The following is a 27278-nucleotide window of genomic DNA, read 5'->3' as shown; positions in this document are numbered from 1 at the left end:
TTTGTTCGCTAAGCACTAAATCAAATTAACAAAAACGATTACGTAATAACAAGTATTATATTTGTGTACAAAGATTGAAACAAAGATAATCAATCGACTTACATTTGTGTATTTTATATAATAACTGTATGTCAAGTGGAAAATAACAAAGTTGTATACTTTAGGTGATTAAGCAATATAAATACATAGATGGAAGCAGGTTAGCCAGTACATGCGACCATTCATGTTTGTTGGGCCCTAATTAATTAGACTTGGGTCCACGGAGCGAGACGCCCTTTGCCCCTCTGACCTCCATTCAAGTGTCAAGCGCTCGTGCAAATTACACCGTCATTTCACAACTAATTACTATGATGTTAAAAATATATTTATTATACATGGACGAATTCTTCTTTACATTTGGATTAAGTATAAGGTTAACATTTAAATTATTTTCTTGCAGAAACAAAGATACTGTTTTAATTAAATATCTTTACGCCGTAATTATATTTTCAAATGATATTAGTGTTTGATGTTGAAGTGAGATAGAAAAGAACCCGTCTCTTGGTAATCTTCTATACTACAATAATTAATGAATGTTCGTTAAAAAAAGAAAGATGTCAAAGGAATTTCTAGTTATTCCGGAAACTTGATGAGAAATATATAAAGTGTTCATTTTTATTTGTTCACTCTGTACATCGTCGATACTAAGAGGATAAATAAGTAATTCCTCTAAGCGTGTAAAGTACATTCTATTAAATTATATTAGCTTTTTTTTGATTATTTCATATTAAAGGAAATATTCATACTTATATCATGTTTTATTACATGTCATATGATAAAACCGCAAAATGAATAACTTTATTAGCTTTGAACATAATAATAATTACGTTCAAATGTATGTACGTATTATAATATACATAGTTCGCTGTCCGTTGATTAACATAACTATGTTATGTGATTAAGTGTGAACACAATTCACAGCAGAGATGAGATCTATCGCAGCTGTTGTAATTGCTGCTTAACACTTTCACTGCAGGTATGAAGCACTTATTCGCTTTTGTCTCGAAGATTTCTCAAAAAGCCAAGTCATAATCGACCTCTGCTCTGAGCGAGTGAAATGACGTAAATTAGCAGCAAATTGCAGGCTCTCAGACGACACCCACTCCTCCGCCCTCCACTGCCCTCCACCGCCCTGTGCCGCCCTCCGCCGTCAGGGCTCGCGACGAGTGTTACATCATTGCGCGAGGTAATTCCTATCATTAAAGTTTCCAAAGTGTACTTCACCACATACTTTGTGTCTCATGCAAAGAGCAGGTCGTCATTATGTTCAGTTTTACCCCCTTTATGCTGCTTATTTACTATGTGTAAGAAAATTAATGCCTAATGTACGGTTATGTAGCTACGATACGGGTGTTTGACATTTTCAAAATGACACGTTTATTATTACCGATTACAGCAGTGTCCCTCCCCTCCCCTCCCGCCCTCCACTTTCATGGTAATTGTAATAAAATGATATGCCAGGTATCATAACTACAAACAAATAGTACTGGCCGAGTGATTAGTTTGTTCATGCAACCCCTATTTATGTGACAGGTAAGTACATTTCTAATTGGTTGACATTGAGCTAAGTTAAACAACGTATTTATCATTTTCATATGCGTAATTTTCAATTTTTAAAAACAATATTTTTTAATAGATACACAGCTTGCAATTCCAAAGCAATATTTATACAAATTCAGTGGTGGCGCTGGCTTCTGGCTTGTTACAGAGTCCTTCTCTTCTCTTCACTTATGTCAGTGGTTTAAAAGTCATAACTAATTCGTTTAATAGTGTATACTTATATTAATTGACGTGCGAGATATCACTGTTAATTCTAAGAACCGATATCATATTTAACTCTTAATGCGTAAAAACAGGTTACATTAACTTCATCAAAGTGACTTGCGATTATAACCACGCACAAAAAGATAAGGTCGTTTGGTTAAAAAAATATCCATAATGTAGATATAATATTGGCATTGCGCAGCGGAAACTCGTCAATGTGACGTAGCGGAGTGCGGCACAATAGCTCCGGTCTATCAGGCTGATTGACGCTGCGTCGCCTCGCTTCGTGCCAAAACGAAGAAAAATATGGCTTTGGAGGCTTTATTAAGATTGATAGACGACGGTGACGAGCCGCGCCCGATCAACTTTACATTGCACAAATATGGACACGTCTATTATCATTTAGAAATAAATAACATTTGGAAAAGCAGACCGATTAAGGTTGGCGATGATTCTTTGTTTTTTATGGAATTATTTGAATGACTGACAAGGCGTAGGAAGCGTAGAGCTTGGTCGACCGGAAAGTTATAGCTGTGCAATAATCGTTTTAGTATTTCTATTAGAGAGAATGAAGATGCATAGAAGCCCAGTAAGAAACTACTTTTGATATATCATCAAAAATTTAGAAAAAAGAAACCGTTTTTTTCATGTTAAATCTATAGTTTAGCCTATAATTGTGTTTACTTCAAAGGTCTCAGTAACTACAAGGATTTCAAGAAGTCACGAAACATTTGAAGTTGCTGTTTAATAATTTCTATTTATATCTCAGTTTTAAACTAAACACAGATTTAAATTATTTTGATTTTTCTTCCATAATTATTCAACAGTCCCAGTATTAATTAGAAAACTGGGATTAATTTTAAATAAGAAACTGGAAAGAAAACCATCCGACCAAAAGCAATGCGAAATTAGAACAGTTCTTTTAGTTATTCTGTTTTCCTTTTCAGTTAGTTTTGCCATCGAGCGCCTTCTCGTACAGGAAAGCAATTACGAATCTCTTGAAACGTTAAAACTGTATAAGTCAACAGGGGAGGAGACATTGTGGGCAATCAGGTCAGGTGGACGGCCGCCGAGGAATTTAAATAGATTTTCATGATCAAATAACTCTGCTATACACTTCTGTACTTCAATGCAGCAAAACTTTCACTTACCACTTTAGGTCTTTTTTAAGATTTTATTGTTTGACTTGAATGTTACAAATGTGTCGGTAAATTTCACATCAATAAATAAGTAATGAATAGCTTTATATTTCTGATTTATAGAGAAATGCGTGTGTGCGCGGGAGAGGCCGCCCTAATTAATAGGTCCCGCAGCCGCCGGGCGCGCAGTCCCGCAATCCGGACGTCGTCGTTCAATTATTCCGGCGACAAGTGATTTGACATCAAAGGCTCAATCGCTGCATTTACTCCAATTACCTCTCGCAATTAGGTCCGCGCTCCACAGCTGCGCTGGAGCTCTCTGTTATTTTCTTATTATTATCACTGCCACAAATTAACCTTAAATTCGTTGTCGGCCACATCAACATACGATCTCGAACCATTTTTGCTCATCCTAGGTATTATAAAGATTGCAAATGCAATCGAAAAACATGACGAATTGTTCTGATTTTTATTTTCCGTTTCAAACAAATTAATTAAAAGGAGTTTCGATTCGGTCTCAAGGTTTACATATAGATATCTGCCACACTTTTATATTTTTAATTAAGCAAGAACTTGTCACGATCGTACTTATACGTGTAATGACGTCTGTGTGTGGATCAGATAACGACCGTGTTAACTAATGGATTAGTTATTTAGTGTTGTGACTTAGTTGACCAGCACATGGCATTGTTAAATGAGTACCGCCATGTTATTTATCTACCACGCATGTTGTGATTAAAAATATAAAGCTAAAAGCCAATCAGGCGATTGCGTGAATAGCAAATGGATTAAATTCAAATTAGACGGTCAAAGTACTTCACATCAAATGATAAGTTTCCCTCTAAACAATACAAAGAATTCGACATTTTAACGTTGACCCGATATTTTGTCCCTTCGCTTTAACATTCTAAAAGCGTAACACGAAATTTAATCAAAATAACTTTCTCTCAAATAACAACTTCAAAGAGGCCATTATCTGTACATAAATTACACGAGTACGGAACTTAAATATGTATGGGATGGGGTTGTTATTACTTATTCAGGGTTGAATGAATTAATTCTCTCAGCCCTGTCACTGCTGCTTCCAATATTAGGTAATGAAATCATCGCATAAAAGCAAGGATTTGCAAAAAGTGCTCGTTAACCCCACACCGCACCGCACCGCACCGCACCGCACCGCACCGCACCGCACCGCACCGCACCGCACCGCACCGCACCGCACCGCACCGCACCGCACCGCACCGCACCGCACCGCACCGCACCGCACCGCACCGCACCGCGCCGCGCCGGCTGAGTGGATGATATGCGTCGTGTGCTTGAAATAATATTTCAACTCATTTAATTTACTTCTAACAGTGGGTTTTCGAGATCAAAATCCCCGTTTAAAACATAATGGTATCTCTAGGTTTTTCAAAGATAATGAGTGGGATGGCGACATATTAAATACAGAGATTTTGGTGTGAGCAACCATATTAAATGTATACGGTAGGTTATAGCATAGTAACAAATAGGTCTTTAGGCTTTTGAATAAATAGATTTATTTAAATATATAGACCTATGACTAAAACTAATATAAAAACCGCTAAAACAGCCAATATGCACCCGATGGGGTGTAGGTACTGCCACCGGACGAACATACGTGAGTGTTTTAGTCGTTTTCATATAAGTTTATGATAATGTCTCACGGAAGTTTGAATAATTTAAGAGCTAAGTTTACATAATTATTACTACTAACCTAACATTTTAATATCAAAAGTACATTCACTTACAGTGCCTAATTTATCATCACAATGATATGTATTATGTGTTTATTAATATGATATAATATATTTATAAATATATTAACTTCATAAGAGGCAGAAAATACATTGGCATTTCTACGGTCAAATAAAAGTGATCGTGCCTACGTTAAGTATAACGCTGGGAAATTTTTTGACATAACTGTCGATACATATTAGGGAGTAGACTTTTGGCAATTATAGGTGACGGCTTCTCAAGCATTCCGACAGTTTCTCCTTTGTATTGATTGAATTTCTCAGAAGATATCAAATGCCAATCTAAGATAACACAAAAGGAAAGTAGTAAATAAAATTAATGTAATTATTTTGCTTCAAAAAGTCACAAGTAATCATTTCAGCCAACTCAATTTGTCTTTTTAGTTTTTTTTCCAAATTAAAAAGCGGTAAAATAGTATTATACACGATTATTTTGTAGTTTGAATACTTCTCAAAAACAAACGTAAATCGCAAAGTATGTACTTAATTATTCAAAATTAATTCTGTAGATGTCAATTAAACGTGAAACAAATTTCAGGTAACATGTGTGGTCTAAGATGAGAGTAGTGAAGTGATAATTAATAGAGAAGCGTTGTTGGCGCGGCGGCGTTTCATTATCTCGACAGGTGAGGTGACGTCACAGCTTTGAGCACTGACGTCACCACAATTATTGCTACAAATTGAACTTTGACGTCGGTTGACATCCCCCACATAGTATATAGTAGTAATACTGTTACAATGATTTTGACTGATTTATATTTTTATTATAGGTGTTTATTCAGATACGCAATAAATTAATTATTTCTCTAGTTATTATTATTATGATTAGATAGTATGTAGAAACTGTACAAAGTATCAAATGTGAAGACATCAAAAGAAGTTTACATAAGCTTCTGTAAGCCGTACAAATGTGGATTTGCGATCTTAGAAAAGTAAGTTGTCAAGGCCCTCCTCATTCTTCTTCAAGAAATCGAAATGATATGTTTGAAATACAAATGTAACTTGTTTGGTGTGTGCGTCTGTTTACAAATTGTAATATTTCATATAATTCTTAGCATTGTGTTATAATGGTATAATACATGGACAAGACTAATAGAATAGAGCTTATAAAAATATAAAACAGCGAAATTGTCAGATTTAATAAGAGCCTAGAAAAGATCGTTATCGAATCAATGAAGCTAGACCGGAACTTTGTCTCCCGAGGCACTGCACCGGTCGGAGCTCTCAGCGATATCTAGATTTGTGCGGAGTTTATAAAATATGGCCGCTCTATCGTAAAAGATAACGATCTCCGAATATGAAAATAAAATTTATTTGAATGAAGCACACGCTTTGTGACCTCGCAGTGACTCCCATTCGTTCCGATAAGGACATGCAAATTGGTGAAGCGAATAAAAATCTCCCGACAATGTTCTCCGTTATTATTTATGGAAATAGAGTCGAATCTCGGCCGCCACCGCCAGCGCCGCACCGGGCGCGGGGTCGTCTCATATTTTTCTTTCGAAAAATAAAATACTTCGATGCGACACGCATTTGTCATGCAAATTTATTCAATCCCTTTTAGCGTTCTCTTTAAACCGATAGTGATTTGTAACAGAATATTGATTCGCTGAATGAATAATTTTTTATCAGAGAGAAACGTTCAATTTATTTGTTAATGTCCACTTTTCGTGCTGTTAGTCATTTATGAGTAAAGGAGAAGTACGAACAGGCACACTGTGTTGTGTGTGTTCACCGTCACAATATTAAAAATATCCATGTTAATACAAACCGCGTTGTACAAAATTTGGTTTCTTCTAATTTCTATAGGAGCCGGTGCTTGAATATCTGTTTTTTTTTTAACTCAACCAAACAGGTGACATTACAGTATATATTTAATCTAAATTTATCCTATATTAGTAGTTTATGTAGAAATGTTTACTTATTGAGAGTAGGTAACTATTTAAAGAATGACTGATACATAGCAGCAGGTACGTCACGTCACGTGACGTCACAGCTCGTATCTCTGTTAGAGCAAAATTTGCATCGTTAACAAAGATTGTATAAACTTAAAGCAGTTTCAGTGACGTCGCTTGATTTCTGAGCGTCGCCTTCGTGATTTATTCAAAATAACTTTCACTTCGACAACAAGCTGTAAGATTCTATCCATTAAGTGTAAATATAATTAAAAGCGAACGCCACAAACAGCCTCAGAATTGTTTATTATTTGTTCGCCAATGAATAAATTAAGGCCGTTCAATTTCAAGTTGCTTCGGGCCCGGCCCCTTCACTACTAACTATTTAATAACTTATGACAAAATATACGTTGTCGTAATGTATTGTTACTTCATGTACACAACTTAAATACATCAGTTTACTCGATTTGCAGACACCACTCGCATTCCCCCCCTTGCTTCACCAAATACAATGCTAAGCAACTAATTAAAAAACATATCTAACAATTTTTTACATCATAAATAATTTGGTTATTACATAAACATTATTTTTAAATAAAACGTCGGACAAAACTTAAAAATAATTAAAGAAATTTTAAGTATGTATAATTTTAATAATTGTCTATTCAAATGCAACAGATTTAATAGTTAATTTAATATATTTCTTAATTTATTATCTGCGAGTGAGTCATTGTATAAAGTTTTATAATTGTTTCCAGATGTATTTGTACGTGTGGCGTGGCGCGGCGTGTGTGCTCTTTGCGATGTTCTCGATATTCTAGGGCATCGATTTAACATCTTGCAGCTACAAAAAGTGTGTTAAGTTGCCTGATTTGGGTCGAAATCTCTGTAAAGCCATTATCTACACAAGCTTCCATTTGAGCGGTCAAAGTGGTGCTTGTTATTGCAAGCTCCGTGTACACACTTTGTGCAACGCAACGACTAACTGCTCAGACATTATTTATCTATATGTAGTATATATCTCCATAACAAACAACAATGTACGTGACAATAATTATTTAGTAAAATTTCATGTAACGATCTGATATTTAAATTAAATCATTATTTTCATTATAATCACTAATTTTATTAATTACACGTTCTTTATCTATTTTGTACTGAGCGCTATTTTAAATAACTATAGCGGTAAATAATCACGTTTAGTTTGTTATTTAATCGTAATCCTATTTATAGATATAAACCCAAAACAACAAAATGTTGCCCATTTACTTGTCTTAATCTTCCTCTGTTCGCGGCGTGTACATTTTTTCACAATTAGTAGCGTTACAATTAGACCTTTAAATATTCGATGCAATGCAGTAACCAAGGCCTTGGGTAGAGGCGCGGGGCTTGCGCTCCAATAAGTCGCAGCACACGAGGGCGCTCGGCTGACGGAGGCTCCGCGCGCCACCAACCAAATTGCATTTCGAAATGCACACGTATGCGCATTATGTTGCAAAAATAGTTTCTCACTTTTCACTCTGCACGAAATAGTCATGATTCTTGAAATTTTATCTAGACTTGGTTTGTACCCTTTATTTGTATTGGACACAAAGCAAGTCGTATGTAACACTCGTTACTAACCTCACGGGGTCAAGTATGAATCAGACATGCAAAGTACCTCCAAACATGTTCCTGTTCCCTTATATTATATTATAACCTCTTCCTTTATAGAATTATATCTGTATTCTGATTTCCGAACAATGCAAAACAAATCGTTTGACGCAAATTTGGACAACAAATAAAAGACCGAGTAAATAAATCATGTTCAAACAGCGAACAAAGGATTGAATAGCTTCCATGAATAAAATATGAACGGATGGCATAATATTATCATCGGGCTTAGCTCGGAGGACAATGGCCAGGACCTTCCCGGCGTCGGCGGGTGAACGGTTGAAAGGACCACACTGTACAGGATAACCCTTGTGCAGCCGCGCGCCGCCGCATCGGCATCTAAATGTACGTATTGCCACCTTTGTGTCCCCATAACAAGGAAATGATACATTTCACGCTATTACCTTTGCCGTGGAATGCATTCAAACGTGCCTGAATACGGAAGTATTATAGATATTCCGCTTTTCAATGCCGCCATTGTGATAATCTATCGCCTCTTTTACCTTTACCATGGAATATAAAGATTATTATCACTATGTACTACCTAGGGGGTATCCAAGTAGGCGTGTCCACTTCCGGTGTTATCGTGTTACACTTGAACGGCTTGACCGATTTTGGAAAGTAAGGATTTTGTCTCTTTCCACAGTTTAATAGGTAGTCATGTGGGTATATTGATTTGGCTTCCGTACATTAATAAAGAGTGATAGTATATTCAGTAATATATTTCTATTCTCATAGTTTAATAACATTTTCTATTGTAACTATGATATAACTGGAAAGGTGCATTCAAGAAAGTTATCCAGTAATAAAATGTTCCGTCGATATGTAAAGCCGGTCTAAATGAATACTCTAAGCTGTTACAAAGGAACGAGGTCACACTTTACGATCCATCAGAGACCATGCCCCCCCCACCACGCGCCATCCCCCCGCACGGGCCCACCATTGTTCAAGCGGAGTGGCCGCAGATAACACCTTTAAAGAATTAACGACGAACTCACTTACTTTATGATTCATAAAAATATAGATAAAATTTAACACAACGTAAAATTTCTTGCTTGACGTTGCCGCTGTTCACCAATTTATCTTCAATTTAGAGGTGATTTAGTAATGTTAACGAATCTCCCTAGTTTAACATGAAGGCACTAATCTTAATAGTGTTAGGGCTTTTGACAACTATAAATCGGTTTTAACATTCCAATAAAATAATTATAGATGACCGGACCGATTCGCGCTACTAAAATTCAGTTATGTAAATTAGTTAAAAAGAAAACTTATTTTAAGTGGCGCAAATGGGGATATTTTAAAGAGTGGGTTTGAATTAATAGATAAAAAGCTATTTCGTCGTTAAAGCCAGTGTTTATTCTGAGCAGTTCTGTGGAGAGCTGAGAGCGGACGAGGAAATGCGCGGCGCTCGGGGAAGCGCTTTGTACCTTATTGGGAGGAACGTGAATTACGTTTCGCCTTGTCTACACTTGATTTGTTTTAATTGAAACTTTTTCCTGAAGCACGCTTTGAATGTTATTTGTATTTCGATTGAGGGAAAAGATTAGTAATAATACAATTCAGAGAAAGTAATATTCACAAAATTTAGTTGAAGAAATATTACAAAAGTAAAAATTATACAAAAGTCATTTCGTAATTTTTCTCTCTTTCTCAGTTAGTAAATAATATTGTAACCAGAAATCTCTTAAATTAGTTGTACTTATTTCAAACAATAAAAATTTTCAAATCGGTATCGCGTGTGTGCGCGTGTGATGTGTAATGTTGTGTGGTGTGCACGCACCTAGCTTGTCCTGCAGCAAGGTCTTGGTGTCACAGCGCACGAGGCACAGCACAAGTAGCAGTGCGATGTGCGGCGGCATGGCGGGTGGCCACACGGGGGGCGCGGTGTTGGGCCACGCGGGGGGCGCGCCGGGCGACATCACGCCCGCGCCCGCGCACTACAGCAGCAGAACCGGGACCTCCACCGACTCATGCTGCGCAAACTCTGCGAATGTACAATGATCATTAATATCCTTAGATACTATTTTTATTATACAAATAACTGACGCCGCGTAATTGTCTGCCAAGTAACAGACTCTCTGGTTATCCGATATAATTGAGGAAGGTGCATGTGATAATTTAATAATTCACAGCGCGACATGACGGCAAACAGTAGCGAGCCAAATATCGAACCTATTTGCTTTGAAAATTTCATAGAACGCGGCTCGCTCGTAAACTATACGTAGCCTGCATAGCCGGGGACGGGGACAGGGCGTTAAACGGAGGCGACCCTTCATAGCGGCTGTTTTTAGACCATCGAGGGCAACACACGATGCGGCCGAGGTTGGTGTTTCCCGTCCTCTAATATTTTATGACAGTCAGTTGTTCCTTATCTTTTGGTAAGCGGTTGTCCCGCCGCCGCCACTTGTTTATTGCTTCCTAGCGGAACTTTAGGACTAAACAAATTAAATTCTTTTCTTTTCTTTGTTATTTCAATGTGGACTTTTTGTACAATAGTATAATACACAGTTAGAAAATCAAAAACATTTTATGCATCGTAAGCTTACATTATGCTACGTGCTCTAAAAGTGTCCGTTTTATAGACAAAAAGCTAATGAGCGTATTGAATAAAATATATCACTGCTCTTGAATATGATATAAATTCAATTGATATTTAATCACACGGGGGATAAACAAGTTTTCATGACGCGCCCGTTCTCTATTGAAACGCATTTCATATCGGTGTGGATTAAAAGGCTAGTTGTTGAACTAACGAACCGGTTTTTTATAGTGCATTTTATTCTTACAATTTATAACGTCCAGTTCGCTTAATTTTTCAAAGCTATATAAAATTTGTCATTACCTTTTATTTAAATGCACTGCCATTTTTAATACCAATTTTATTTGCACTGCGGCTGTATTTTTGTCAGTGGACAGTCATAATCAGATTGCCTCTGGCGACTCTCACTCAAACTCAAAGAACAAAAGAAAATAGACAAATATTTTTTCATCATCTTCTGTATTGTGTCAATTGGACCAATGTGCAGGAAACAGTTAATAGCGATTCTACCACAAACATTTGTAAATATTAATGATGTGTAACAAAAAAAAATATTACAAAAAAACAGTGAACAATATCAAACAATAAGAAAGCAATGTAAACGTCAGTCCTGTGTATTATCTGTAGGATTGAGAGTATATTTTAAAGGCCGTATTATTAGGTGAGGAAAGCCATCCGTTATCTCATAAAGCCGATGTTTACACAGCGGTCACGAAGACGGATCGTCACACTTCGCGGCGCATCGACACCGACCGCCCGCCCGCCCGGGACACCTCACCGCTTAACCTGCCGCTCCCGCTGCCGCCTCAGCTACACCGCGCCACACTGCTTTACCGGGGCATGTGCTCCTCGACAATTTACTCGCTCAATTGCAACTCTATTTGAATCCCATTCACAAACTTTGACTCGACATTATTGTATTTTTATTTACAAACTATATCTTCCTTATTATTTTATGATGATGAATATTTTCATTATTTGTGTGAAAAAGACAAGCATTCAATTGTTTATTGTATATTCATTTTGATTTGTATGTCTACTACTGAATATAAAATAAAATACCTCGTGCAATGCTCTTGTGTAACGTATATATTATTGTTTATTTACTTTTTTACTATATAAATCGATTTGTTTAAGGTAAGTTTAATTGACGGTCATCATTACGTTTGAATCAATTAAATATAAATCAATTTTAGTTTTTGTTAAGTAAAGTTTTAATGGCTCGACAAATTCTGTCTGCCTGAGATACAATCGCTACTAAATTGAAGTTAATTTACTGAATCGTGATACAAATTGAAGTAAAAGCTTTTGCTGCGTCGATACTGTTATGTTTTTCTACCAATTTGATGGAAATAATTGTTTTTTCAAATTAAAGTAACGCATTTTTAAATTATAACTTTAACTGAACTTACGTATTTTTATAAATTTAAATAGTGATGTCCATTAAGAAGCTGCGATATTCATAAAAGGTGTATATTCGTAAAAGCAACAACACTTGCCTGTGTTCGAGTGAATGCGTCGTCAACAGCCTGAATAACCGCTCAATGATTTCAAGCGAGGTGTTCGCGGCTTAGCGGCGTGTTAATACGCTTATAATGTATTATGTCTACAGATTTAAACATATCTTATTACGACCTAATACTCGTGTACAACAATTTCAATATAATAAGTTTTCAATACAATTTTGTAAATTAAAAAGTGAATGGAATCCTTAGAAATCAAAAGCAATTGAATGTTCAATCCGAAATGAATAATTTCATCTAGTTACAAATTATTAATATTAAATATTTCATCAATATTAAATAAAGACGTGATACAGCAAAGACGTGGAACAAGATGCCGGCGTCAGTGTTTCCTTTCAAGTATTATGTATGTAGGTTGGGGCCTTAAAGAGTACAGTTTGCAGTATTACTATAAAGTATATACTAATAGCACTTAGTATGTTTCAGTCTTACTTTTTATGTCATAGTTTTATGTAAATAAATAAGATGGCAAATTAAACGCACGAAAGAGTCAATTTTTATGTACAACTGGCGAATCAGATAATCCAAATTGGGTTTGACGCGTAAACTCGATTTGATCGTGTATTCCATTTTATCGACTGGCTGATAAATTGAATGAGATATGATCAAGGCTATGAGGTAGTGCGAATTCAATCTAAAAATAAAAAAATACGAGCTCACCTCGGCGGTAATAGCTTTTTGATTAGAAATCTAAATTGAATATCTAGTTTTTAGAAAACGTAACACTTTGATCAGGTCATAGTTACTGCAGGTACGCTAGCTATAGTCAACAAATAGGAATATAATTTCTAGACTACAATATAGTGAGGGTAAAATAATGCTTACAGTTCAAGGACGTACACAATGAAACAATTTGCTCGTACTCTTATTATAATTGAAAAGAAAAGAACAAACAGTTCAAAGAGAATGTAATAAACTTCATAGTATATCGAATGAAGGTGTAGTTGCGGTGGACTAAAGCACAAAAACACACTCAGCGATGTTGACTTCGAAATTGGGTCGCTCGTATTTTACAAAAATGAATCTGATGCAATCCGCTCTAGACTGTTCTTTTCGAGCATCATCAATGACACTTAGTTCGCTTGAATCGCTACGAAATTTTATGTTTCAAATTGAGAGCTGTTCTTTACGTCATGTCATGAATGTCAAGTGCGCTATTTTTTATGATAACTTTTGTAATATTTTTCCAAAGAGCTGAATTTTAACAGCCCTTCAATTTGTCCCATACATCTCAGTTCATTCGATGAATGCTAATAGTTTTATTTTAAATTAACGTTTTTAAATTTTTGTACTTTTAAACTTTTGGGACTTTGAAAGCATACGCAGAAGCCGGACTCGAGAAATATCAGGCTCACGAAGTTCGCCGTAGACTGACCGATGAATAAACATGAAACGTTAAGTGAATTTATTAATCTAGATCACGGGGAATATGTTTACTGAGAGGTTGTACTATACATCTGTGCAACAACATGTAATAATACACGTGAATATTTTATTATATTTAGGTTAGTAACAAGTTTGGTTAATCGGTCGATGTGAGCGGGTGTAGGCTAATAGAAGCCGCTCTCAGCAAATTAGTCGCACGGGATCGGGGGCAAGCCTTTTATCAGGTCAATGGTTAGGTGTGGGCTCACGCGACTTGCCTTCTCTTTAGACTCACTTTTGTGCCGAGTTATCATGCTGTATTTTATACATATCTTCAATTAGCTCCAGATTTGATATGAAAACAACAGCAATGGCTATTGACACGATTTTATTTCAACGGTTCGACGATGTAAAAATAACTTAATAACAAAATTATGTGATAGAGAAAAGTTTGTAAAGCAAACACTTTATAAGGTTGCGATACATCAGAACGTTCTTTTAATTTTTAACTTTCCTCTCGACCCTTTTTACAAAGGTTCTATGGACTATTCTAAATACAGCCGTCGGAAATTGCTCAACTTCTTTTTAACGTTTGGTGTGGGCTTACTTATGAAGTTCAGTTTAACTTGTTCTTTTTAAGGTTTTATGCTTAATTAATATTTTGCCAAAATTGTATTATTGAATGTAACTTTAAGACTTTCGTATATTGGTTCCGAGGAAAAGGGTTTTACCAAGAAAATTGTTGCGCTATCTACTTATTTAACTCTACCACGATACCTTCGTGTTTCATTCGTTCCTATCTAGTTTGGTATTCCAGCTACAAATCTTAATTGCTGATACCTTATGACGCCAAGTAAAAAAAAAATCTCATTGGACACAATCTTTGAAACTTAAATTATTTAGTTTCATTGGTTGTATAAAAAACATTTACATACATATTACGTGACGTTTAAGGTGAATTGTTCCGAAGTAGTACAAAGCTTGTCTGGAGACACTGGCAGACCGCAGCAGAACTCTAGAGAGTTCTCGACAATTGATCGCCTGCGCGCTGTGACCAGTAATTACTCTAGCTATGCCCCTCCCCCTCCCCCTCCCCAGTGGAAACGACCGATCATTGTTTAGCGAATGGTTTAAATTTATATCTACATACAATTCATGTTACAAATAGAATTGAACAAAGTGATTTTAGCTTTCAAAGTATCAATAATTTTTAGCACAAAGTATTAAATGTAGCCAAATATTTTAATGTATGTATTTATAAACTTTAATTTTCAAATGTTTAACACAAAATCTGCAACTTATTTAGTTATGAGACAGGTAACCTAAAATTACGTGAACCAATTTTGTTTGATTTTCCTTTAGTAACGTTCTTCCACAGAAAGCCACGAATATAAATAAAATATCATCAAAATTCAATAAAGTCGAGAGAGAGGGGTAACTTTGTTCGAGTTGGAGTTTTAAAACAATCTTTTTATTCGTATTTGCATGAATCAAAACAAGGCGCCGTGCGGGGGGCACTGTGCGGTGCGGGGCACTGTGCGGTGCGGCGGTGACGCTACTCCTACCAAAGCTGCGGACTAAAATTAAAAAAGTTTCGAAAGGTGAAGTTTAAATATGAAGCACGCCTTAATTCCCACTGCAACTTGTTAACGAGCAAATTTTCGAATTAAAGTATTATTACTAAAACAAAAGAATAAAACACTGAATTTGTATCATTAGTAGAAAAGTTTTCCAAATACAATACAATGATACAGTCCCTGCTCGAGATAATAAATGTATAACAGGGGTAATACGGAGTTAATTTATTTCATTGAAACTCCTAAACTTCACAATTAAAACTAAAAAATTATAGTAAAATAGTCGACTTTAGTAAATAAAATAAGTTTAGTATATCTTCATCTCTAATATCGCTTAAAGGGAGCAGAAGAAGGAGTTTTATGAAAGGTATCGATTATTACCGCTGGCGGTTGCAGAGGATTGAGTAAAGCAATCAATCGCGCGGGAATCTTGCAAACTCTTTGCGTTTTCAGTTCCAAAGCTTCCCGCACAAATCCGAAATAAACATGAATAAAAAGGTCCTTACTTTGTTGGGAGACCGCACAATTTTATACAAGGACAAGTTTCTGACGAGTGTAACTTTTCTAAACCATTTCATTTCACGAATAAAATTTCAACAATTGATATTTTCCTTTCAAAATTATTCTTAATACTTCACTTAGCGGTTTTCACATCTTTATAGAGATTAAGTTCTTTTACGTAAAAAATTATATTATACAAATTTAGATGAAATACAATAGAGTTGAGAGAAAGTAGAAACAAAGTTTATTCGTTAACAATAATACTTTATATTTAGACTGGAAACAAATGCCGTTATATTTTTTAAACAACATTCAGTGAACATAATGAGCATTGTGTTCTGCACGAGTAAACAAAATGTTTTATCCAAATTATTAGGGACACAGCTGGTCTGCGCTGAACATCCTAATGTTCATGCAATAATTACAGCCAGGTATTGTTGTATCTTAAAGTGTTTTCATATTTATTAAACACACTTATAAGGGTAAAAATAAGTACATCCATATCGTAAAACCTAAGTAGTTATTTGATCAGTACAAAGTCGCGAGCACCAGCTTTTTTATTTTCTAAACAAAGTAGCTTTAAATAAAAAACTATAAAAGACTACTTTAAATTATTAAAGAGAAAATGTTTTCTAACTAAATAATTTAAAAGCTTGTCAGATGTGCTTATCTATCATCTAAGTGGCACTTAGCAGATTGCTTCACAATTTGTGAATTATATAATGTATGAATCCATGCAGTACATGAACATCTCTTTAAACTAATATATCTTTATTTTAATTTAAAAAAAAAACCTTATTACGTGTAGCTGTATGTTCAGGTGCTTGCACACTTCATGAAATATATATTCAGGGTATAATCTCATACAACACAAAGATGAAATTCTAACAGCTTGAGTTAAAGATATGAAGAACGCAAAGTTCACAGTCACCTGTGTAAAGAATTAAATTGAAAGTGACAGTTATAAGAATGTAAACGATACATGTATTTGCGCAAGTTGGTGTAGAAATATTCCCTCACATTTTTGAATATAAATAAGTGATAACCGATCACTCAACAGCTCATTGAGTGGAGCACCTCTCCACGATTCGACTCACGTAGCTATTGAAGATTTGCTACGTAATAGAGACACATCCTAAGATATACGCGCGGCCCTGGGGCGCCCCCGTCCTCGCCGCGCCCGCTTTATGTTCTGTTTATTAGGGGCCCAGACCTTCGCGCACTATCTGATCATTTCGCGGGCAAAGGTCATAATAGGAATGGTTCTGGTCATATCTAATACTCCCAGTGTTATTCATAAAAAAGGAAATAACTTTCTGAATGTGCCGTCGAGATATATAAATTTCATTTTTCCCTGACGTTCGTTTTTATGTATTGCCTGACATTTGGACGGGCCGAGTTTTTCCTACAATGAGAGAAAGAACCGCGAACGCAGATTTATAGCAAATCCGGCAACAAGTTGTTAGAGAATGTATCATTGGAATTGCACATTCACCAACGATTTGCGGATAATTTTTAAATTATTGACGTGTTCCGAAACAGGGAAACGATAGTGAGATAGTTTAATTTTAATGATAAGAAATTTGTGTTTTATAACAGATTGCCATTTCATTTTTAAATTGAAAAATAGACAAGGGTATTTATTTTGCTCTTGTTACAATGTTTTTAAGCTAGTAATGTAAATACAATTTACACAAAGTATAACTATCAAGCAGGTTAAGTACAGCGCAATCTCCCTGTACACATCATCACACATCCAGCACAAGCTGAGAGCCGCACAGTAAACTACTCAGTTGAAAATAACTATTCTAAAACATTTCACCCTAATTGATGACACCGGGCTGTGTGTGTGTTTATTCCATTTGCAAACTTACTCGTGTGTTTTTTTTTGATAAATATAATATTATTTGAAATGAGTTATATATTTTATTGCACTTTTCATAGTTTGTGGGAACTCCATAGATTAAGTTTTATAACAACATTTGCTGCTGCATTAATTGACCGAAAAAATACCGACAATACAAGTTATATTATAAATGTGAACATATATATATATATATTTAAACTGATTCTATGTAAATTTTTAAATTAAATTACAAAGTACTTCAAAGTTTGTTAATGTATTAGTAACAAGAAACGATGATATTCTAGAAGAAGATCATGTTCATAGATTGCCATTTAAATTGAAATTAAAATCTGTTTTAAAACTTATTTCTTTTGCAAAATCTTTCCTACACCAAATAGCTAAACTTTAAAATAATATATATTATTACAATATGATCGCTTTCACCGCTAATTCAAAATGAGTAACACACAAAGGTGAGTTGAGTGCGCAGGGTATCTCCGCGCGGCCCTTGCAGCAATCTGTCAGAGGAGAGAGCAGTGGGAGTGAGGAGAGAGAGGCCCTCCGAGACAATGGCGTCTCCGATGATTTATGCACGAGACCGCTGCTTCACTAATTATCGCTAAACAGCCCCTCGTCCTTAAGGTCCCCTTTTATGTTTTGGGGAACTGTCAAATTCCAAGTTTGTATAGCCGAGTGCGGGCTCCAATTTATGAACAATGCCAAAGTAAATATACATCTATATGTAAATGATGTTATATTAAGACTAATAAAGCGATTTGAATTCCCTTTGAAAGTTTACCAAAGCCTTTTATTGTTAGAACGATGCTCAACTTGAGATTGATAATTAACGATTCAACAACCTTACGTTACATGATCAATTAACTTATTAAGTTTTTTTAACCTATTATTTGATCCTTATATTCTTTCATCCATCTCATATTAATAATAAGTTTTTGAGGTTGAGTTACCTTGTCATTTACGTGCACAAATGACGTGAGAGCAAAAGGCCAGCTAAAAACCACCCCAGACATGCATCCAATAATCTTGCTACTTTTAATCACATATTTTCCACTGCTTTGTATAATTGTTAAGTTGATTTTTGTTAATTTAAAAGTGTTTTTTGTATGGCAATGAAAAGTTTTCTCTTATATAATATAATTAAGTAAATTTAATTTGAAGAGTAAAATCAGTATGAATTACAATAGTTGATATGTACATTATGGAGAAAGTAATTGAGCGTTAAGAGAAATATTTTGAGAGCAAATGTTGATACAACGTGTAATGGGCAAAGTTTCATTATAATTTCGTTCACGTTTCGACCCACTTAGGTTCTGTTTCACAAAGACGAGCACGTTTGTGTATCAGCCTTCCTTTACTTTCTATAAATGTGTTTCAAGTTTTACAACAACTAACAACTTCAAGCACTTTCTTGCTACGGATATCTTACATAAAATTACATAGATTTTATAATTGTTTTCCTACAATATGTATGTACGAGTACAACGTTAAATATACCTCTAACTATAACTATTCTTAATAAAGATACATTTCAAAGTACAAATGACCCAACCAAAAACCCAAATATCGTGAAAAAATTACATCTGAACAATAAATTCTTAAAACTTTCGTGGGACATTGTCACAAACAATAAACGTCTTTATTAGTTAATCTACATAATAATAGAATCTGCACATCTGTCTGTTCAGTTTTAACGGAGCAGTTTAACCGACACTTAATTTTGTTCCTATACACCCATAGCTTTAAGTGTACCGTTCGACTGATCAGTAAAAAACTGAAGACGTGTAGCAGCTTTTACGGTATAACGTCGCGAAATACTTTTTACATCGCTTAGTACTGCTTCCTACAGCCGTATCATAAAAGCGTAATTGCGGTTGTATAATGTTTTTTATGAATCAATACACAATTTGTAAGGGAAGTTTTAATGAGTTTCACCGAGACTCCGGCACTTCGGTAACGGATGTCAAGTTTTGATCCCGAACAGAAGCAATATCAATTGAGAAATTATCGAGGAGCCACAAACTCGGGTTCAAGTCGAATTTCAAAGTAATCAACTAGGTGCGACCCTTAAACCCTCCTTCCCCTACTCCCCCTCCCCGACATCCTTCCTCTGTTGCCACTTTACAACTAACACAGCTTTTTCTCTAGCAATATCAGCATAAGTGTTTTTAATTCCAATGATCTTACTGGAAATAAGATGATTTGCATTTCATTAGAATACTACATAATATATCTTTTAGATTTAATTATTTTATTTTTATAACACGAAATATCCGTTTGGTGTAATACAATCCATAGCAGTGACACTAACAACATTGCTAAGTGTATAAATGAATAAATTGCTGATGAAAATTTAATTGGTTTCTCTCGAGGGCAACTAAAGTTACGATAACTGTGTCTGTAGTAAAAAATGATTTAAGGAGACGTTATCAAAAGTCAACATTCAGTTTGTGGGCCGAATGTGCAATTGTCTGTCAAACTTCATGGTTTCTAGCTAAGAAATTAAATCATTAATAGTAAAAAAGAACACAACTAAAATAGCAAACCAAAGTGGAGATGAAAAAAGATGTTTCCAATCCAAAGTTTTTTTTATTTTAAAAACATTTCTTTTCTTTTAGTTTATTTATCTGTTAAACTTTATTGAGTCCGTGGTCTCTCTCCGTAGTAAAGGTCAGCTAAATCTAAACGCTCAGCAGAAACTATAACCTTCTACGATAGATATTTATGTAATTATAATCTTGTCTCAAAGCATCCTTCTAATTTTATATATAACTCAAGTATTTTTACATTAACCCGCTTAAGTATTTAGTACAATTTTCAATACAATTTTTCTTTATTTTCTTGCAAAGGTAAAGAACCACTGCGTACTTTGTACAAAATACAATCTCTAGGATTTCTTTCAGTGACTTCCAAGCTCAATGCTATTAAGCTTTAATACTCTTATTTCAGTTCCCAAGCGACTATAACAAAGCAAACGAAGCGTGGTACAAGTCGCTAACATTGTAAGCACCCTTAACTAAAACGACGAAGATTAAGTGTCGTTATTATAAGAAAGCTCGTTAGCACCGCTGTGAGTAAGCGCGTGTTGTTACCACTCTGCCACAGTGCGTACACCGAAACTGTTTTAGTTCACATTAGTTGAGCGCGTTACATGTCAAATAGATTACCTATACATCAAAATTCTGTCGACGTGAAATGTTCACTCAAATTATTGGGAAAATAAAATTGTTCTTGGTTGTACATTACCTCTATATAAATGTCGTTACCTATTTACCTGATAGTTATAAACTAAGACAATGGTTTGAATTTATATATTTAAGTAGACAGTTAAATATATAATATAATTCATTGTGGTTTTGTTTAATTTGCTGTTACATATATCAAGAATATTATTGAAGGAGATATAACTTGGTATGTGACGTCACAAAAAGATTATCGAGGGTGCTTTTATAACTCGTATATTTCCGGGAAAGTCGCAAACGTCTTCGACGATTATAAAAAAAATATTATATTTTCGTTTATGAACATTGTGATTCATTGATCTAATACATACGTTTTCTGATCTTATAATATTATATGACAAAAATACGGGTCCGGTTAATTTATTTCACAATCAAACAAAACTAAACATAATTGTCGTTTCAAACGTTAACATACGATTTCATTGATTTAATAAAATCGATCAAACTTTGTAAGTTTGATAATGATGGTATCCCTGTACCTATATTTAGGATTAGAAATGCGTGTAAGAAATATGCTAAATATTTCATCCCGGTAACGGACAAACATTCCAATGCGGTCTCATTTTACATGGGAATGTCAGGAGAACAGAAATAGGATTTCCTAAAACGCTTGAGGTCAATATTTGGTTATCTTTTCTTGTGACAATTAAATACATACAAACATATAAGGTCAAATATTATGTAACTGAAAAGTTGTTTTCTATATGCATACCTAGTGTGGGTCAAGAAATACATAGCAAATATTCTAGAATTATTTTTAGTTTTTGTTACAAACATATCATTAGATTTATAGTTTTAATATCGACTATAATTGACTGTTAATATTTATTATATTATAATTTAAGAATTAATTAAAAGCGCACTTAAAACAATCGTTAATACAAAATAAATAAATATATATCTATGCCGATATATTTGATTAAACATTGATGAAGTACAATATCTTGTACTTTCGAATATACGACACTTACCAACTAAGAAATATTCTTTCAAAACATCAGCTCATGATTTTATTCTAAGCAAAATAAAATCGCACATCGTTCTGATAAGTCAACTGTTACTTTGCGAGGTGCGCACAAACACCAGATATTCTGGCTTATCACTTATGTTTCACAAATTCCCATCAGCACGGCACTATCACGATTTTTTTTTTTGGTTTCGTGATCACTATTTACACGGTAGCGCAACACTGGTGACACGACACGTCCTCTCATCACCGCGGCACGGCGGGTACTAACTACCCTGCGAACGATGAGGGTTGAGGGCCACGGCGCACGCCTCGGCCGCCTCAGATAACATTCCCACTGTCCCCTTTGCCAGAATACTTTGACGTTGGGCTCATTTTCAACACTATTTCGAAGAACTAAGCCTTTCGTAGTTTTTTATTCATATAAAAAAACTTTTGATTTCAGATTCTTAGAAACAAAATATAATTTTTGTCTAGAATATAGATGAAATATAATAAATAAACCTCAGCCGTCAAAACAAATGTGTGTTTAAAGAACTTTGATTGCCACCTCTCAGCAAAGTGGTTTAACGTTTTCAGGGATGGTAAAAATAGAGTTAACTGTACTAGTTAGGAAAAAAATCAGTATAGCCATAAGATCAATGCGGTTTTGTAGTACATCGCGATATGTAATTAAAACGAACGTAATATGTTGAACAATACTAGGTACATACTGTGACTATATCTATCCCAGCTACAATATCAAATCTCACAGTTGCAGATTGGCGGCTGAAACATTTATGACTGTACGCGAAGCCGTCACTGTTAATGACTGACAGAAAACACCAGCTCCGCACACGTAAGACATGGACCAATCAAAGCGCCCCATCTCCTGAACAACACTCACACATGCATAGATGTACTCAGCGCAACGTTTACCAAGTTCCCTGCAAAGTAAGCATCGCAAACGTGCAAACGCCGGAGATAGGGCTTTTCTTTGACTCCTTTTATCTGTCCGAGGGAGGCCTAAATAGGATGCAAACAGAGATAAGGTCAGCAGCCGCGCTGAATGGAGAATTAGTAGGCACACCCAGTGGGCCGCATGCGCCGCCGCCGCCGCCGTCGCCGCCGTGTGAAATGAAAGGGTGTACAAACATTTTTATTGCGGTCCGTTTCCGTTTGAAAAACTTCAAAATGTAAATAGATACCGTATTTCATGAACATGTTGTTGGACTTATGTGAAGGCCTTTTGTACAGGGATATTACACTGGGTTATTTAACTGAGCAATTTATTCCTTCGGGGACATTATCTTTTTTACGTAAGTTTTTGTTAGTGCTCGGCGCCAAAGAAGTAGTAAAACAACACCAAAGGAAACGACTTGTAATAAAATTAATAATCGCGCTGCGGAAAACTAATTCTCGTAGCAAACAGACTTACTGAGCCTGTAAAAATACGCATATACTATGTTTTAAAAAAATAATTGATCGTTAAATGAATATAATTATATGATAAAATAAAGTATTTTTAATTACCTATTTATTTATTTGTGTACTAATTTTGTGACCTTTTACCATCTAAGAAGATTTTCATCACTTTAATATCGTCAACCTTAAGTCAGAGTTTCCTTGTTATACATTTTCATTTCAATTAAATTCAAATAGAGACGTATCTCTAATAACTTATTATTATATTTGAGTTTATTATAATTAACACTTACTATATAATGTTTCAAAAAAGATGACAGACGATAGATGCAAAATGTGAATAACAATATTTCCGTGTGATCATTGGATCGTGACTAAGAGATGATATAACTTATTCACCAGACAGTGTATAAATTATCGTAGCTGTGAAACACGGAGCAAACTGCGCACAAGTCAATTTCTCTTACGTATTTATTGACATTGGATACAAACTAAATATCAATTTATTCAACCTTATTAACTATCAATAGAGTTTCGACAGCAAACAAATAGCCTGTAAGCTTCTAAACCTGGGTTTCTGAAACCAAAATTCCAAAATGTTTTTGTATTGTCAAAGATAAAGACAGGGTTGACGATGTATTATACAGAAATTTTGATCTCAGAAACCAACTATAATTAATGTAATGTTGAATTCAAAAACCTTTTTTTTGTTTCTCTATGTTAAGCGTTCCCAAACAAATTCTTCGGCATTTGATATGTAAATCGGTTCTTACAAAACCAACTGCTCAATTCCTAATGCTGATTGATTTCCGTGAAATATGAACGAGTCAAAGCATTATTTGTGCATTTCGATCCCCGAGGCAAACACACCGATCATTACACTGAACGAATAATTATTGTTTGACGGACTCCACTCGCAATCGCAATCGCACTGTGACATCATTTCATCTCTAATTGAAAATTCTCTTCCCAACTGATGTCTATGTGGAAATATTTGCACGGAAGCATGTATGCAAATTAACCGTAACACATCGTACTAACAAGTTTATGTTTGGTACATAGATGCTACATTCATTAGTTATTTAATGTTTTAACAAACTCTCTCTGTGATGTTTATATTTGTCTAGGTAATATTTTTAATATCCTTCGTAAAACTTTTAGGAAAACTTCGCCTTTATCGAAATACTTTTTAGAGAAGTTAATGCGTACATAAGAATATTTCCATCAACTTCTTTGGAGTAGAAAATAGCAGTCTCTTTTATTTAAAACTAGTTATCGCCCGCGACTCCGTACGCGCGGAATTAAAAGAAAACTTAATTAAATAGTCTTTGTGTTCTTGCAGACTATGTTCTACATCTTTGATATATTTCATCAAGATCCATTGTGCCGTTCCGAGGATACCTTCACCCTAACAAATATCCACCAATCCATCCATCCAAATTTTCGCATTTATAACATTAATACGATGGCTTGAATAAGAAATGTCTTACAATGTAGTAATGATACCAATTTTGTTTAGGTTAATTAATGAATCTTTGTCTGTAGTGACACCTAACCGCTGCACCATAGTGCCTCTCTTATCTCGTTACTGTTTAGTCAGAGAGTAGTAATAAAAATGTTGTTTGTGTTGATAACAATAAAATGTGAAATGTCTGCGCGGCTTTCATTGTTGGTGCAAACAATCCGTTACGTCTTTATCTATAAAATCGTGGCTCGTACAGCAGTAAAGATAACGGCTGCCTCCTGCCGCCGCTCCTGACGCCGCTCCTGCCGCCGCGCCGCCCCTATCGCCGCCGCCGCCGCGGGCGAAACTTTGCTCATATTTCTGCGGTTGTTAATGTTCTGAATCAACTGCGGCTTGCGATTTATTGAAGTAATATTGACTTGTCTGGATAAGTGTAAAAGATTATTGCCAAAGTTTCTTCTAATTTATTGACAAATTTTAATTCTTTATGCAAAAGCATGCAAATACAGGGGTCTAGGCTCCGAATATCATTTTGTCCCATTCGGCGTCGAGACCCTTGGTCCGTGGGGTCATAGCGCTTTAAGACTTTTTAAGGACATTTCCAAAAAATTAATCGACATCACAGGGGACCGAAGAGCTGGCAGCTACCTCGGTCAAAGAATTAGTTTAGCTGTACAGAGGGGGAACGCTGCCAGTATCTTCGGGACCTTGCCTAAAGGGACTCCTTTTATTAACATATTTTAGTTAATTATTCGGTTTTTTTTTAAATTTTATTTTATATCTTAGGTTTAAGAGTTTATGTATTATAAGTATATATATGTATAAGGATGTAAATAATTAATAAAAATGATTGACATTGTTCGCTTTAGTCAGAAGATTAAATTAAAGTTGCAATTAAAAAAAAAAATCTTTATGTTACAACGAATGTCGCCAGGTTCATTATTAAAATGTAAACAGCAGCCGGCGGGGATAAACAAATAGGATAAACAGAAAAGAAAATGTTTATTATGATAATGAGTAACATGTAACTAAATATTTAACACTTCTTTACACACAGCATTTAGTAATTCTAACAATTTAAGAATAAAATTTCCTACAAGTAGATCTCATACAATGAAGAAGAAAACAAATAATAATTTTCAATTGTGTGCAGTCGCAAGGAATTACATTTTATCTTAATGAATTTAAAGCGCAGTTTGTTTCTTAGAAGCAACGAATCCGAATGTTAACTAAAAATACAGCCTTGTTCGTAAAATATATTCCATATTTTGAATTAACATAACCTTGGTGAAACTTGAATAAGAAATTATATAAGAAAGGCGGTACATTTGGCGAAGTCTCCGCTCGCTTGTCTATAAAGTAATTCAGCTTGTGGTTGAAGGATATAAAGATACTACGGGCAAAAAAGTGGCTCAGACGTGCACGTATCGCGCTCTCGTTTGTCAAACATTGTTCGACAAATATAGACGTAGGAATCACACATAAAAGTCTGGCGTATACTGAAATATGACGTATTAAAATTCCACCCTCGCCCCGCGCCCCGCGTCCCGCGCCCTGCACCCCGCACTCCGCGCCGCACCGTGGAGGCCGAACGCCGGCGATGCTTATCTCTCCTGTGTGTTGGAGCTCTAAGTAAGACACTGCGCTTATCGCCGCTTTTTACGTAACGGAAAACATATAAAATACTTGTTGTGATCTTTTTTGTGAAACACGCGTCGGAAAATATCGTGATACGACCACGACCGGAATATAAGAAATACTGACTGAGTAATGACTTCATAACGACTGAATGGAAATTGTTTGACACGAAATGTATAGTTAGTCGACAGTTGACATCACAATTAAAATATATTACAAAGACCAAACTGTAAGATAAGGAGACAGTTCTTACTAGAAAATAGAATAGTCTAGTTTCTTAAACTAAGTCCTTGCTGCCAATACTCTGCCCTAAGACACCAAGTAATTCCTTGATACCGTTTACTTAATGCTTTTATTTAAAGTACAAAGGTTCAAAGCAAACAATTTAATCTTACAAATTAATCTCTTGTAAAAATTTAAATATTTTAAAGAATAAAAACGTGACACTGTAAAAAGACAAATCCTTTACTTTACGTGAGGAAATATTCACTTTCTAAGTATTCTCACGTCGTTTTCATCGTGGGGGAGCTCATTAGAGGCGGCATTCATAAGGTTACCTATCTCTCGAGAGCGCGTATGCACTGACTTCAGCACTGCACCGCACCGAGCGCTACTCCGGACTACAGAATACGATGTACGTCGCCTCTTTTGTTACCTCGTACTACTCAAATCATATCTAAGCTTCTTTCGATAATACTTGATCTTTTCTCTCTTTTAGCTTTTCAGATATATTTATTTTAGTAACAAAATCGCCGCTTTCATGAAGATGTGTGTTTAATTAATCGTTTCTTCATCATCTATTCAATAAAATCTGTTATTCAATAATAAAATATAATATTTTTAAGCAAAAAGTTCTTAATAAAGTAGTAAGAAAGCAATATGAAATATTTAAGATAGGAGAAGACGGCCATCTCCTCCCCCCCCC

General features: G+C 35.2%; 1 protein-coding gene across 1 annotated transcript in view; it reads right to left on the bottom strand.

Annotated features, from left to right (window-relative positions):
• The window catches only part of side-II (sidestep II transmembrane protein), a gene marked incomplete at its 3' end in the record, with an annotated part of 69429 nt that extends 47337 nt beyond the window's left edge, over positions 1–22092 (bottom strand). The window contains exons 1-2 of the mRNA XM_013323270.1: positions 21851–22092; positions 10049–10252 (exon numbers count right to left, since the gene is read on the bottom strand). Coding sequence (XP_013178724.1) covers positions 10049–10187 — 139 coding nt within the window. The remainder of the gene's footprint in view (positions 1–10048; positions 10253–21850) is intronic.
• Positions 22093–27278: the final 5186 nt, after the last annotated feature.

Source organism: Papilio xuthus, unplaced genomic scaffold (assembly GCF_000836235.2).
Source record: "Papilio xuthus unplaced genomic scaffold, Pxut_1.1 DF825752.1, whole genome shotgun sequence".
Classification (NCBI taxonomy): domain Eukaryota; kingdom Metazoa; phylum Arthropoda; class Insecta; order Lepidoptera; family Papilionidae; genus Papilio; species Papilio xuthus.
The sequence above is the reverse complement of the archived record's forward strand: the minus strand, read 5'-3'. Positions and strand labels throughout refer to the sequence as shown.